This window comes from Typopeltis vanoorti, chromosome 10 (genome assembly GCF_054136105.1).
Source record: "Typopeltis vanoorti isolate ZY-2024b chromosome 10, IOZ_Tvanoo_1.0, whole genome shotgun sequence".
Lineage (NCBI taxonomy): Eukaryota > Metazoa > Arthropoda > Arachnida > Uropygi > Thelyphonidae > Typopeltis > Typopeltis vanoorti.
This window is the reverse complement of record NC_143558.1, coordinates 110,182,704-110,199,282: the sequence shown is the minus strand read 5'-3', so window position 1 is coordinate 110,199,282 and position 16,579 is coordinate 110,182,704. Positions and strand designations below refer to the sequence as shown.

General features: G+C 33.8%; 1 protein-coding gene and 1 long non-coding RNA gene across 3 annotated transcripts in view; one reads left to right on the top strand and one right to left on the bottom strand.

Moving 5' to 3' along the window:
• The window catches only part of LOC150102671 (uncharacterized), a 125,229-nt gene that overhangs the window by 92,103 nt on the left and 16,547 nt on the right, over positions 1-16,579 (top strand). The gene's annotated exons all lie outside the window — the stretch shown is intronic.
• LOC150102670 (uncharacterized) overlaps positions 11,058-16,579 on the bottom strand; it is a 62,579-nt gene continuing 57,057 nt past the window's right edge. For both annotated transcript variants that reach the window (XM_090399044.1, XM_090399045.1), the window contains exon 5: positions 11,058-11,616. In XM_090399044.1, the coding sequence (XP_090255170.1) occupies positions 11,401-11,616 (216 nt within the window). In that variant the 3' untranslated portion in view covers positions 11,058-11,400. The remainder of the gene's footprint in view (positions 11,617-16,579) is intronic.

Genomic DNA, 16,579 nt, shown 5'->3' with positions numbered 1-16,579 from the left:
TATTTATATACTTAACGAGTCAAAATGCATGATGGTTTTAGCGGACTTACAGCTTTAGTTACATATAAGCAGGGCCGGCGGAAGCGGGCATGCAGGGCATGCGGGCGCTGCTACAAAGGGGGCGCCGCCGACGGGGCACGGTTCATAAGTTCATTTTTAAGAAACAAAATTTTTATCATAAAAACAAAAAATTCTTGGAATGATCAATATTAAAATAAATAATGCCGGATACACCGAATAAAAATTAAAAAAAAAAATTGTATATTGCCGCCTCTTTGATTAGCCGGCTGTTTACAATTTTGCAGCAAGAGCAGGCTAAATGCTTGCCTGTAGAATGTTGTGTCTATGTAGTCTAGCTAAAGTGAAAAACGGTGAACGGTTTTTATGCGAAGAAACGAATTTTCGTACAAAACATTTGTTGCTAGTTAACCAGTCATATGGTATGCATCTCAGTAGGCTACTGACAGTAGCGCAGTGCGGACTATTATTTCGTCTCTGTGTCGTGTTGTGTAATAATTTCTTGTGGGTATAAAATAGAAATGGAATCAAAAATTTAAAAAAAGTTATCCAGCGCACAAAATCGTAAGCGTCATGATGCGAAAGAAGCAGATATTAAGAAACAAACTGGGGCTCTTAAAAATTTGTTAAAATATTAACCAACTCGAGATTGTAACCAACTCGACACATCAGAAATCAGAGTTGAAGGACCGTGCACATCATCCAGTTTTCATGAAAATACTATAGCAAATATTGAACAAGATAACAAGACGCATGATTTAAGTGAAAAACAGTTAGGAGAAGATTTAGTTGTAGTTGATCGCGAAACTAACACACTGTTAGTCTCTGTAAATTTAGAAGATCCAGGTGAATGGGGAAATATTGATGAAAAATTACGAGTTGTTTTAATTGAAATGGGGCCTGTTAAAAAGAAAAATATAATATATCCCAAAGATACATATGGTCATAAATTTGGCGACACGTATTATAATAGAAAAATGGAAAACGGGGAGCTCCTGTCAAGAACATGGCTCATTTATTCCGAAACTTTAAATTCTGTTTTTTGCTTTTGTTGCAAACTTTTCGCACCTACTGAAACAAGTAGTCTTGTAGGTTATAACGATTGGAGAAATGTAAATATAACTTTTCATAGACATGAGACTAGTTTAGCTCACATGAAAAATTTCTTAAAATGGAAGGAACTTGATAAAAATTTAAAAAACAAAACTACTATTGATTGCCAGACTCAAAGCATGTATGAAATGGAAAAGAAATATTGGACGAGTGTTTTAGAAATCTTGATTGAAATTATAAAATTCCATGGTAGCCAAAATTTAGCTTTTAGCGGATAATCTGATAAATTATACAAAAGGAATTACGGCAATTTTTTTTTTAAATTAGTCGAACTGTTTGCGAACTTTGATCCTGTTATCATGTTGAAAGGATCCGACAACGAAACAATAGAGTACGCTATTTGAGTAAAGACAGTCAAAATGAAATATTGGAAACTTTAAGTAACGCACTCAGGGATATAAATTTATTATCAATTCGAAAATCTAAATATTATTCCATAATTTTAGACTGCACAACTGATGCAAGTAAAACAGAACAAATGACCATTATTATTATTCGCTTTGTTTCCTGTGACAATGGAATTGTCAAGATCAGGGAAAACGTTTTTGGTTTTGCAGATATATCAGATTCCACTGGACGTGATTTATGTGCAACAATAATGGAACAACTGGAAAAATGGAACATTACCATTGGAGACATGCGAGGTCAGGGGTATGACAATGGGGCAAAATATTGAAAGGGAAATATTGAAAAAAAATATGAAAGAAAAAAAAATATTGGCTCCAAAACTGGCTTTTCAACAAACATCCTCGAGCTTTTTACGTGCCATGTGTTGCTCATACTCTAAATTTAATCATTAACGATGCAGACAAAGTGAATGCAGATACAATTAGTTTCTTTGTAATTATTCACGAAATATAAAATTTCTTTTCATTCTCTAATATATTTTCTTTTCAATCTAATATACTTTCTTTTCAATCTTTAAAAAGATTGCCCAACAAACGTTGGGCAATCCTTTTAAAGTTCTTAAAAAATTAAACATTGAAACAGCCATCAGAAAAGCGATGGGAAAGTAAAATGAATGCAATCCGCCCTCTACGATATCAGTTAGGAGAAATTTACGATGCACTTTTTGAAATTTTAAATAATTAAAAGTTTAATAAAGAAACTCAGCATGAAGCACAAACATTATGTGCTAAAATAAAAAACTACAAATTTATTTTCTCTCTTATAGCTTGGCATGATTTACTTAACCCTGTGAATAAAATAAACCCTGTGAGTAAAATGCTTCAAGACAAAAATATGAACATTACACTTGAAAAAGGGATTTTTATCCCCTTAATTTTAATTAAGGTCGCCAGAAAAATAGCCGTTTGGCTTTTCATCTTAGTAACATTACACCTGCTTTAGAATCTATCGAAAACTTAAAAATATTCTTACAAGAGTATCAATCAGATGCTCTTGTAAAAATTTTAAAGGAGTTCTAAAAACGGCAAAAGATCTGGGAGAAGAGGTGGATGGAGAAGAATTTAAAACTGGTAAGGAAGTTCAACAACGAAAGAAGACACGACAATTTGACTACAAGCATAATGACGAAACGCCACAATCGCCAAAAGATAAATTTAGAGTGAATGTGTTTTATACACTTCTAGACGTTGCAATGTGTTCGTTAATAGAACGTTTTTAACAACTAAAAACATGTGATAATTTCAATTTCTTGTATAGATTGCTACAAATTAATAACGAAGATTTACGAAAAAATTGTGACGATTTAGAGATTCTCTTGAAGGACGGCGACAATAAAGTCGTAAATGCAATAGAACTATATGACGAGTTATGTGCTTTCCGGAATATTTTTCGGAAGGATAATTTAAATATTCAAAACCCTTTCAATATTCTTAATTTTATTGTGTCCAATAATTTACCTTTCCCTAACTTTTGAATTGCTTTAAAAATACTATTAACCTTACTTGTTAGTGTGGCGAGCGGTGAACGTTCCTTTTCTAAGTTGAAATTGATTAAAACCTACTTAAGAACAAGTATGTCACAAAAAAAAAAAAAAAAAAAAAAGGCTTGTTAGTTTGGCGTTAATAGCTATTGAAAATGATATATGTGCGGAATTAGACGTTAAGACCATTATTTCTAATTTTGTCAATATGAAATCAAAAACCCTAAAATTTAAAAAAAAAAAAAAAATTTGAAGTATATTTATGCAATTTAATTTATTTTCTGTTATTATAAGTATGTTAATATAAGTATTCAAAGTATTTCTGAATTATTTTATTTTCTCAATCTATCTTGAGTTTCTTTTATTTTCCTTAAAGATAGTTCCACTTATAAAAATTATTTAAAAAAAACGTGTAAAATGCAAGAATTTTTTAAACTTTAGTTCAAACAAATTTTAACTTTAAAATTCATTTTAATTTTGTTAGTGATTCGGGTCGGTAAGAAGGCTATAATCCCTGTATCATTATATTCAACGAATAAAGTGAAGTGGCTTATCAAAATTTGCTTTAACTTTTGAGAATTTTTTGAATATTCGGGTTTTTAACGATTATCCTGCCTAGTCAACACCCCGGTTCGTTACATTTAGCGAACCAACGTGTGGCTGTTCTGTCAAAATGTATTTAAGAAATTTCAAATAATTTACATTTTTATTATCGTAAAAGAACCACACACGCCCGGATCGTTACAGAGCCGCATAGATAGAAATTGCATGCGGGCGGTAAATACCCTAGCGCCGGCACTGCATATAAGTAAACTAAATTGAATTTTGTCACTTGATCAACAAATGGCAATGCATTTTTTCTTCTTCCCCCCCCCCCTTTATTAATTTTCGATCCCTTTCTGTATCACGCTTGACTTTTTTTTAAGCAAGAAAATTTAAGCGTTGCCATGCAGAGTAAATAGAATCAATGCATCTAACCAGCAAATTGCCAGGGTTATTCCGATAGCGTTCTTTTTTTTTTTGTTTGTTTGCTTGTCTTTCCTCCCTCTCCCCTCTTATGCATACCACCAAACAGATGGATTCAAACAATCCTGGATTGGCATGATAAAATAAAAGTCATGCAGAATTTGGTGGTGAGATTAACGGTTCTTCATATAAAGCAATAACTAAAATAAAACTACAGTATCTGGTAACTGCTGAAGTTACCAGATAGTTTTGTGCTGCTTTCCTAATCCAGTAGGATGGATGGCCATGAAAAATATATTTGTGATAGTTTATAATAATACCATGTTACCCTTCATTGGTTATGAATTAGATTTTCTGAAGGAAACACAAAACGTCTTTAAATCATACTGAAGTCCCTTTTAAAATGTGCTGTATGATGGTAAAATAATACCCACCCCCTAGAATAGCTCATCTAGTTTATCCACCAGATAAAACTAGGTGAGGAAAAAAAATAATCAAACTTGCCCATTGACCTGATGTGTAATAGACCAAATTGGTGAATTAATTTAGTATTTCCAGTGGCGAGTAGGCATACTTCGTTTTATATATAAATGTAAGATAATGTGACAATTGTATTATATGGCTTAGATTTTTAACACCTCATTAGAGATAATGAATTGTATAAGAGATTACATTTGCAAAGAATTAAAACTCGTTTAAAAGATCTTCAGTACATTCATGGTGGATCAACTGTGGGAAACTATTTTGATCCCAATTTTTCATTATCAGTTTAATGTCTAAACTGAAAGGAGATATGATATTCATTAAACAATACAAACGGAAATCTGTTGTCCATTGACTTCATTGTAGGTAGTGACTTCAAATGCTGTTACACTACTTCGAAACTTTTCAGTTCCTTTCTCTTACTATCTTAGAACTACTATAGCAAACTTCGGACATCCTCCTTCACTCATATGGCTTTATAACTTTAAAGAAATGGAAACTAGTTTATGTAAAGAGAACTTTCTGTTTTTATAACTTCAATAATCATAATAATGCATAAAACATAAACGTCCATATAAAGAAGTGTTATTAAATTGTTTATCATAGTGCTGAGATGACAAGATGATTTTCCTACATGTGGAGTTGATAATTTTGCTAAATATTTGGATAGATACAGTATGTAGCAGAATGCCTAGCATCAACAATTAGTCTTAATATGATACCAAATATACTGAAACTGGACATCATTGTAAATATAGAAAAAGGTCTGCATAGAATTCCAAGAAATGCAGAAGACATTAAGAACCAACCAACAGGTTGTGGGTTCGACATTTGATAAAAGCCTACTCTGGATGAACTTGTATAACTCCTTCAGTTTATAAAGCTAGTTTTTTATTTAAAAAAAAAAAAAAAACTCCACAGCAGAGATAAAAGCTCTCTTTGATATTCATAAAATGACATTTTAGTGTATGACAAAGATGCTAAGAGAAAAGCTTTTCAGAGCTAGTTATATGGTGTAAATGGAACATTGTCAAGCAATACATAGTCTTTATTTGAGTTGCAAGTCAGAGATTAGAATTGAAGGAGGTACAGGAAGATGGTTTGATTGGTAAATCTGGAGTCAGACAAGGATGTACATCATCTCCTCTGTTATTCATTATCTATATGGATCGCATTATGAAGGAAAATGGTATTAAACCTGATATCAAAATTAGAAATATTAATCTCAGCTCTTTACATTATGCAGATGATGTTATACTCGTAAATAAATAAATCCAGTACAAGTCCACAGGATTCCCTGACTAAATCAAATGACTTGAAATAAATTTGGTATGAAAATCAGCAATGAAAAGACAATAAAAATAGGCAGAAACATTGAAAACAAACTATATACTGAATGGAAAACCATTCAGTATATAGTTGATGAACACTTGTTTTTTTCTAATCTTTCCTCTCCCATCCTATTTAAGTGACTATATCACCTGAGATTAGCTCTGCTAACACATTCCTGAATGCTAACAATGTCAAGTTCTTTCCTAATACTGTCATTATTAATTGGAAACTGCTATTGACATCACCTGTTCACTCCCCTTTCTCATAACTCTCATATCTGCCCTCCAGTATTTGATCAGGCATTTTATTTCTAACCCAGCTTTCAGATCCACGAGTTCAAATTAGCTTGAACACTGTCTTGTATACAGCTAGTTTCATGTATTGACTAATTTCTCTTTTACTGCATATAAATTTATTCAGCTGACTTCCTCTCATAACCAGCTTTACTAATTCTGTTTATTTCCATATTTAATTTATCATCTTCACAAAAAATGTGTTTAAATAGCTGAAATTCAGGCACACAAAAAGGTTTAGAATATTTTTATGGATGGGAGTTGATTTATTAAAAACAGAAAAACGTTTTCCTAATTTGCCACTTGCTAGAAATTAATATTAAAAATAAATAAGATGAAAATCTCCCTTTTGGGGGGGGGGGGGTAGAGAGACAATTGTTTTGATCCAGGTTAGGCTAATATAAAAGAGCTTCACAACTTTCTTTGAAAAAGGTGTGTTTATATATAAAACTGCTTCTATGGAGAAGACCAGCATCATCCCACCAGATACTGTGTTTAGTATCAATACTATGCTGCACCAAACATTTGAGGTCTCATGTATTCAATGTAGTATTTGATGTTCATTAATTCTTTTATCCATAGAATAGCCTGCCTGCCTAAAGTATGTTAAATTATATTCACAAGGGATCTGGTAAACACCAGCTAAAGAATGGATGCAGCAGTCTGTCTTTTGTAGATGGTAACAATGAGAAATTTCATTGATTGAAAAATAAGTGAAACTTCTTCAAAATTAACAGTAGGTTCAGAGATACTAGAAATATAAGGGACTGGAATCCTGCGATCTGTCGAAGAATCATTAGTTGTTGGAAAAAAGGAGTCAATTATCTGTTGAATATGATGAGGGTTGTAACCCTTCAATTCCATTAAAGTTTTGAGTGCGAGAAGTTGTTGTTGTAAGCTTGATGGAGAGGAACACACTCTTGATAACACTAATTTTATGAGAGGTGTGATGAGCAGACTTTTGATGAAAGTATCTACCAGTAAAGGAAGAATTCTGATAAGCACTTGACAAGGAACCAGAGGCTGTACAAGTAAGAAGGATGTCCAAACTATCAGCATTTTCTTTTTCCATGGTGAATTGAATGCATGGGTGAAGGCTATTGATCTGATGTAGAAGGTGACAAATTCATTTTCAAAATACAAAAGTAAGACATGTTAGTCAGTTTTGACATTGTTTTTCTATTTCCTAACATTCCATTATCTGGCACTGTTAGTTTATTATATGATGATTTCCCTCCTGATGTGAAGATTTTTTAATCTGTTATACAATCAGGATAGATATTTCAGCTGGGAAAAAGGACTGTGCGTTCAACCTATAAACAGGTTGAACACACAGTCCTTCATCTCCACATTTTGGCAAACAACATTTATGAACTATCTGGAAAATACCATGTTATCTATTCATCCCAACCCTCTTTTTGATTTTGTTACATCGATGAAATTTTTGCTGTTTGGCCTCATTTTGAAAATGAACTTACTGCATTCCTACATTGGATCAATAGCCTTTACCCACACATTCAATTCACCATGGAAAAAGAAAATTCAATAACTTGATTTTGTAACATACATACTCAGTTTATTTTGTGTTGAAAATTAGGGATCCACACACACACACACACACACACACACACACACACACACACACACAGGAACCTCCCACCATACAATTCACTATGGAAAAAGAAAATTGCATAACCTGATTTTGTAACATATGAGAGTGGTCTGAAAATTTCTCAGCCTAACAATGAAAAAACGAATTTATAATTTCAAAATTATTTTTATTTTTCAACATAATCTCCCTTAAGACTAATACATTTATTCCAGCGATGCTCCAGCACCATTATCCTGTCCTTGTAGTGGTTCTCAGTAAGATCTGCAAAATACCCCTATACAGCTGCAATCACCTGTTGATTCAATGAAAAACACTGACCAGCGAGGAAGAGTTTTAGTTTTGGGAAGAGATAAAGTCAGAGGGAGCCAAACCTGGGGAATGGGGTGGATGTTCCAACAATTCATAGTGCAGATGCCTTAATTTTCCCATTGCCAAAACACTTATTTTTTTTTTACATAAAAGATGATTTTTTTTCTTCTGCAAACCGGGTCATTTCTCACGAATTTTTTCGTCTAGTCTGGTTAAAAGATCGGAATAATATTCACCGGTTATTGTTTTACCCTTTTCAAGATAATTAATAAACTGATTAATTATCTGAAAATCTGAAATTTTTATTAATCAGTTTATTAAGAAACTGATTAATAAAACTAATTAATAAACAAGATAAATAACTACTGTTTGGAATTTGGTGTGTAATGGCGAATCCAAGTCTCATCCATAGTAATAAATAGACGCACAAAATCAGTTTTATTCTTGTTAAAACGCTTCAAGCACTGTTCAGAGATTTTCATGCAAGTGTGTTTTTGATCTGCTGTGAGCAAGCGTGGCACCCATCTTGTGCAAAGCTTTTTCATTTGCAATTCTTCATGCAAAATATATCCTACACGTTCTTTTGAAATGCCTATAGTCTCAGCAATTTCACGCACTTTGACTTGCCGGTCATCCAATACCATATCATGCACTTGATCAATGATTTCTGGGTGTTGTTACACTTTTTGGACATCCTTCACGTAGATTATCTTCAAGGCTGGTACAGCCATATTTAAACTCGGCAGCCCATTTCTTAATTGTCGAGAATGAAGGAGAAGAGTGCCCATAAACTTTTATGAACTTCGAATGGATTTCTTTTGCCGTTAAATCGTCTTTCACAAAGAATTTTATAACTGCACGATACTCAATTTTATCCATTTCAAGGGATACAGACAACACTTTTGCTTCAGACAGCTGTATAAAACAAACTACTTGATAGAATGACTTGCAATTTCACATTGATGCTTATGACAGATGTATCAACTTAGAAAAAGAAATCTCTTGTCGATAGTATTGCCATCTATGGTCAAGGCTGAAAACTTTTCAGACCACCCTCATACATGCTGCGAGTTTATTTATTCTGTATTGAAAATTAGGGAGGTGCATGTAAAGATGTTTCACATAGAACATTGGTGCATGCCAGCATCATGACTTCTCTGAATGGTGGCAATGTTTATCTGGGTTGGAGATGAGGGGGTGGAACAATAGCTAGAGATAACGAAATATCTGTCCATTGCTTGGGACAGCATACAAAACATTGCTATAATACAGTGTGCTTTTCTCATTCTGATCTTTTGCCCCTATGTTCTTCAGCAATTATCCAGTTTACTTACTGGAACATCTCTTTAATTAACATATTACACTACATATGAGTTCCCTTTCTTTATGATCTGTTGTGTTCGAACTGTTAGCCTAAGACAAAAACGGCTTGTATTTTTGCTTTTCATTCTGTTGAGATATTTGTGGAGATTGTGCATAAAACTTAATAAGTAACAAATAAATTAGTTGTTTATGTAGATTAGGATATACTTGCCTATTTTGCTTTGTATTAAAAATTGTGCGATATTTTGCATTTCTTGATTTTAGTTCCTTGAAAATTTCATGTTTTCTTATATTAACATGAGGGGGAAAAAAAATAAGTAATATTATTTATTAAACTCATCCCTTGTTTTTTGTATTAATTGAAGAAACCTCTCATGTCACAAGCATCTCTTAAACAACAGGTTTTCTTGTGTGCATAGTACTGTTAAGCATGTCATGTGGTTTTATGGAATTCTCACTTATCAGAGAGAAGCCCATCTCTGTGACTACAGGTACCACATACATTGTCACAGTAATTACTAGCTGGCAATGATGTAGTTACTCGCATCAGGAATTTTTGCGACACTCATCTTCCAAGTTTACTCATATGCACATAAAGATATTTCACATTAGAAACTTTGGGAAGATTCTTTGCATCCCAAGACAGGATTCAAACCAGGTCTTTCTAACTAAAGGGCATGATTGTTACTGATTGAACTATGGAGAGCTTGAATATTGCAGTATTTTTCAAATTAAGTTATTAAATTTAAGATATTTTTAAGTGACAATATGTAACATCTGTGTGAATCTGGGGATTTCATGAACTGCATTAAGCAGAGTGGTTTTACTACTTCCTGATGCCACAAAGGAGTAAAAAGTTGTTCTAATGCTCCTCTCAAGATCAAGTACCTGAGAACTAGAGTTCTGAATGTTCTAAAACTGTTTAGGTAGAAAGTTAAAATAGACAGAAATGCAAGAATTTATATTTATCTTTTGAGATAAAATTTTAAATTTACATTTTCTCCAAAATACATTATTGAGTTAGCGATTTTGTGAGACATTTTAATATAGCTACACATTCAAAATAGGTTTGTCTTATTTAATGGAAATTCTATTTATAGAAAAACAGCAGCAACTTTTAGGACCTGAAACTGATCCAGAAATGAATTTGCTCTATTTCAAGAGCATATAATTGTTGTGCCAATTCATGATTATGATTATTATAAATATAAAAAAGCATAATTTTGAACACCAGCTGTACCTTGCAGAAAAATAAAATGTCAGCTTAACATATAGTACGATGGGATATCATTAAAAGAAATCTTATGTGATCTTCCATGGTGAAGAAGACTTGTGAGGTTGTGGTTCTCAATTACTGAGAAGAGAACTGACATCCACAGTATATATGGAAAGGAAGCATGTTAAGGGTCAAGTGTATTGGCAGGTTGTTGGGAATTGTCTGGTATTCTGACAGAGAAATTGACTGTTTTTTCTAATGGCAAATACTTTGGCATCCTAACTACTTGATTGGCAGAAATGGAAAAGAGCAGCCAATTTCAGGAGTGGACAATGAAGTTCCCAAAAACAATGATCTCGCATATTAGGATATGTGATTTTTTTTTTTGTTGTTATTAACTGTACAGAAATAATCCTTTGTACTGGAGTGGTATGTACGTATATAAATGGAGTTTGTTCAATTGTGTAATGTAAGCTTTCAGACTTAAAAAAAAATAAAATTAAAAAAATTCCAGTGAATTTATTTGCAAAATTCTAACATAATTTTATCAACCTAGTAGTTAAAATGTTCACATTAAATATCAATAAATTACATGATCAAAGTTAAGTGCACCGGTTAACATTTTAAAATTAACATGAATTAAAAACAGACTTGTGAAAACCATGATTCATGTTGACTTTAATAAATAAAAATTTTGAAATTCTGCAAACAGTTCAATGATACATTATAAAAAAATACAAATATTTTTAGCTTGAAATATAAAATAGAAGTTCACTTTACAAATTTATAGCACCAATAAAAGTTGACAGCTTATATGTTAAAATTGTATATGTTAAAATTGCTTTCATCATCTCAGGTGATTATATTCAGCACTTCTTGAACATCTTGAGGTCTTCCGGTAAGGAGCAAGATGAAAAAGAGAAGACAGATTAGGAGTGCTATGCCTTTCAACAATTATTTTTTTCTGTTCAACTGGGGAATCAGGAACTATATACCTTCTACTAGTATACCATTCTGTTGCTACCAGTTTGTTTCTGTGAGCCTGAAGAGCAGAAGGATATATCTGAAAGAGATGAAATTAACACTAAATGCTAAATTACATTCATCATATATACATATGATGTATTTCATAAGCTGATGTATTTCCCAAGGAATACGATATACAGGCTTTTAAATCAAATGTAAACAAGTTTCTCCTTTCCCAACCCAATACACACCTATGGTACTAACATACTATAGGTTGATCAGCCAACCTCTCATGTATGGGCCCAACATAAAAATACATAAGATATATATATAGATCTGATTTACATTTAGAAGAATATTAAAACACTTAAGGAATTGAACAACGTAGTTAAGAATATAAATTAAATTATACTTTAATAAATATTTTCCGATATTTCGGCAACGTCACGTTGCCATCTTCTAAAGGAACTTACAAAAAAAGGCACATGCACGTAGGCACTACAACACAGTAACTGGGAATGAAGAGATGAAGCTATTGTTCTCCTAAAAGTCCTGATGGTGGTGCCCTCTAGCAGGCTAAGTTCTGAAGGTCTGCTGATGTAAGCCTCCCAAATTTGGGGCAGTCGCATACAACCATATTTGTTGAGGTTTGGAGAATTTCTTAGGGCTGAGGCTGATTCCATAAATAGTCTTTAGAATTTGTACTTGTTACGGTGTATTACTGTAGCTTTCTTCCACCGTATTCTGTGGCGTGTATCCAGAGCCTGGTCTGCAAGACCAGAATGGCTGTACTTGTGAAAACGGATGTAGTCCTTGTGTTCAGAAATTCTGATATTTGCTGTCCTCCCTGTTTGGCAGAAATATTTATTAAAGTATAATTTAATTTATATTCTTAACTACGTTGTTCAATTCCTTAAGTGTTTTAATAATGCATAACCAACGTATAACCTGTCTACGAGAATTTAGAAGAATAACTTTTTTAAAGTTATTAAATTCAATGTTTCGGCTTTTTTTTTGTAGCTATCTGCAGGAGTATGAGTACAAATTTATATTAGATAATGAAGCTACATTACAAAGTCAAGAAACAGTATGAAATCTCTAGTGCTAAATGAAGTATAGGGAAAAAGAAATAAGTACATACAGCTGACATAATTCTTCACCTGTATCAATTCAATTTCTTAATTGCACTTAGGGCCAATTTCAGCCTATAACCTTTTATGTTGATAAAACGTGGGGCATTAGCATAATGAATGCTATTTTTGGGAGTCAAATTGTTTGTAGATAGTTGCTTAACACAACTATCTACAATATATCATGCACCTTGCCCTTCAGGTTGGAGCACATCTTTATAAATTATATGGCATATCAGTTTGTTTTGCAGCAGAATTTTATATGTGAATTGCCTTATTTCATGGAAATTATTTCTGTGTGGTTAGTGTATCCTCTCTCCAGCCAAAAGGCTGCAGGTTTGAATCCTGCTGTGGGCATGGATGTTTGTGATTGTCTGTGAAAATAGAATTGCCGGCCTGGCTGGCTGAGTGGTTAGCATATCCGCTCTCTAGCAAAAAAGGCTGCAGGTTCGAATCCCGGCGTGGCATGGATGTTTGCGATTGTCTGTGGAAAAACTGGTGGTGGTGGTTGGCAGTAGATGCCATTGGTAGTTGCAGTCATTTGGTGGATTGAGTGGTGGAGACAGCGTTGTACAGCAGTTGTCCTCCCTCGATGAGTCTTTGACTCCATGGAGGTGTCAAATAATAATAATACCAGTAGTGGAGGGCATTGGTGTAGATGATGAGGCTAGTTGCAGTTCGCTGTAGTTGGTGGAAATGGACAGTTGTACAGTAGATGCCCTAAGTAGGAGTCCAAAGACCCCTTGGAGGTGTCAGGTAATAATAATCATAATAATAAATCATTGGTTTCTGCAACTAGTGAAGTCAAGTTCCCATTCTCATTTCTCCTATACTTATTGAAAATACAATCAAAAATTGTATTCTTTGATCAAATTTCATAGAATAAATTTCACTTAATTATTTGAAATAGGCAGTTTTGGACATTTAGTACTTTGTCTGTGTAGTATGGTGTATGTGGAGGGCAGGGATTTTTCACTGTACTGAGTAATTTGAATTATTCTGAAAGCATAGATGTAGCAAGTAAAATCTGTTTCTTCCAAAGGGCATAAAAATGAAAGGTTCATGGACAATTTATCGTTGGAAAAATTCATAGGGAGGAAAATTTTATGCTGGAAAAATTCATCGAGGAAAAAATTCGTTGAAAGAATTATTCACTACAAAATTTAAATGATATTGCATTGATACTGATATATAAAAAGTAAATGGAGTGCAAGATAAATTTAACAAAATATAGTTTTTTATGTATTATTTGTTTAGATTTCAATTAGATTTTCATAATATTTTTATTCTTATACAATGAAAGTAATATATTATTGATTGGTGAGTTTCCTAATTTCTGGTTTGTCTTAAAACTGCAGGTTTTGCCGAAGAAATATTAATATTTATAAAATTGGAATAGGTATAGGGAGAAAGGGCATCAAGTTTAAGAATACTTATTCTGCAAATCGTTCAGAGACACCCATCCAGATGTAATTATTCGTGTGTGTGTATATATGTGTGTGTGTGTGTGTGTGTGTGTGTATACACACACACACACATACAAGGGATCTGAAAAGTTCTCAGCCTAACAACGAAAAAAAAGAATTCATAATTTCAAAATTATTTTTATTTTTCAATATGATCTCCCTTAAGACTAATACATTTATTCTGGTGATTCTCCAGCACCATTATCCTGTCCTTGTAGAGGTTCTCAGTAAGATCTGCAAAATACCCTCTACAGCTGCAATCACCTCTTCATTCGAAGAAAAACACTGACCAGTGAGGAAGATCTTTAGTTTGGGAAGAGATAGTGGACAGGTGCATTGTCCTGATGAAAGATGATATTTTTCTTCTGCAAACAGGGTGTTTAGATCTTGAATGGGGGAACTCTTTCAACAAAAGAGTCACTCATACAAAATCTAACAGGACGTACAACACTGAATAAGAACATACTTGTGCTCCTAGCAATCAAGCTCATTTTATCAGAAAAACATTTCATGTTTAACATAGAAAGGATAAAATAGAAAATGATATAAGTCTGAGATTTGAATCTGGAATCTGAAACGATGCTATTGAAATAATATGTTTGGATTATGTATAATATATTAAACATTAGTATTAAAATTATGTCCTATGCAAGAAAGTAAATGTACTGCCAACAAAAGTCCAAAGGTTGCAAGCTAACGACCATCGGTGACATAACGCCCAAAACTAGAGTATTCGTAGAAGGCGAACGGAGCACGCGTTCCCCGAAAGGAGCAGACAGCGTAAGGCGGCGGAGTGACATCACCTCATCAGGACGAATAGGGAGGCTCCGGTGAATAAGTTTCCAGCATGGAAAGAGGGCACTAGAGAGGGAGATAAATACAGTTACGCAAGTCTGGTATCCCCTCCCCACCCCGTTTTTTCCTGTTCCTGTTTCCCTCGTGCAAACCAGTGATACAGACTGCGATGACCAGTATCAACTTTCCCATGGCTAACTAACGCAAGTTCGGCAAGGCTATGCACAAGACGACGGCAGATCCCAAACGTGGGCCATCGGTGAAAAGGTGCCAATGAAAGACAGCAAAGGACTCCCTTCGAAGGAGGTCGTGATAAGCAAATGTCCAGCAAGAAAGAGTGGCCATTTCGAAATGAGCATGTGACCTCCACTTGGTAGCAGTTTGCAGCAGCAGTGATATACCACAACAAAGGACGGACGAAAAGGTCTCAACGTTAACACTGCAGAGCAGTAAATTACTATGACTTTTCTTGCTTTATAATAAGATTTTGTGAGAGGAAAGAAATAAGAACCTGGCTGAAGGAAGGAGAACTTTAAATAATACATGTTCAGGGACTCTCTAACCTTATTAGACTAGTAGTCTGGGAACCCAAGTATTGTATGGTTCCAATATTGTAAAGGGATTGTTTGATAATTATTCATAAGTTCAGAACTAGAATAGTGTCTTGTACCATATGCGTACCAAACTGTATATGAATAATATGCTAATTATTAGTAGATGAATTGCATACAATAGTGAATTATATGCCTAAAGTGTGAATGATGTGCATGTGATTTAGATCATTCCTTTAGTATTGCTTTGTTTGAGGTAGAATACTAACCTCGTATTGTATCTATTATATTGTAATCCTTTTAGCCATAAAAGAAATGTTTTCTTATGTAAGCCTGTGTGTGATCTAAGCATGAGACTGACTTCACCAATCATTAAATTTCGGACTTACGTGTAAGGGGAATATACAAACACTTCTACAGTTAATAGGCCATGACTGCAAAGTTAAGATATCTATAGCTTCCTAATTTACTTTAAAAATTTTGGTGATACTTAATTCTGGGAAACTTCCCTAGGACAAGAAATTTCTGTTCTTAGGCTCTGGCTGGTGCAGCAAATCAAACAAATTTTGTCAGAGTACAAAAAGGGAACAGCCCCAGAGAACTAGTTTATAGATAATCTTAGAAGGTACTAGAGTGATAATACTAGATAAAATAACAGAAAGTAACGACTTAACACAAGGTTTTTCTCACAAATTTTTCGTCTAGTGTGGTGAAAAGATTGGAATAATATTCCCCAGTTCTTGTTTTACCCTTTCCAATATAATTAATAAACAAATGCATCCCAAAACACTGCTGCCATGACCTTTCCTGCCGATGGAACCGACTTTGCCACCTTTGGCGTTGAACAGTAGGCTTCTGTCTGCTGTTTGGATTCTGGTGTGTTATGGTAAATCCAACTCTCATCCAGAGTAATAAATCGACGCACAAATTCAGTTTCATTCTTGTTAAAACGCTCCAAGCACTGTTCAGAGATTTTCATGCGAGTGCGTTTTTGATCTGATAAGAGCAAGCGCGGCACCCATCTTGTGCAAAGCTTTTTCATTTGCAATTCTTCATGCAAAATATATCCTACACATTCTTTTGAAATGCCTCAACAATTTCATGCACTTTGACTTGCT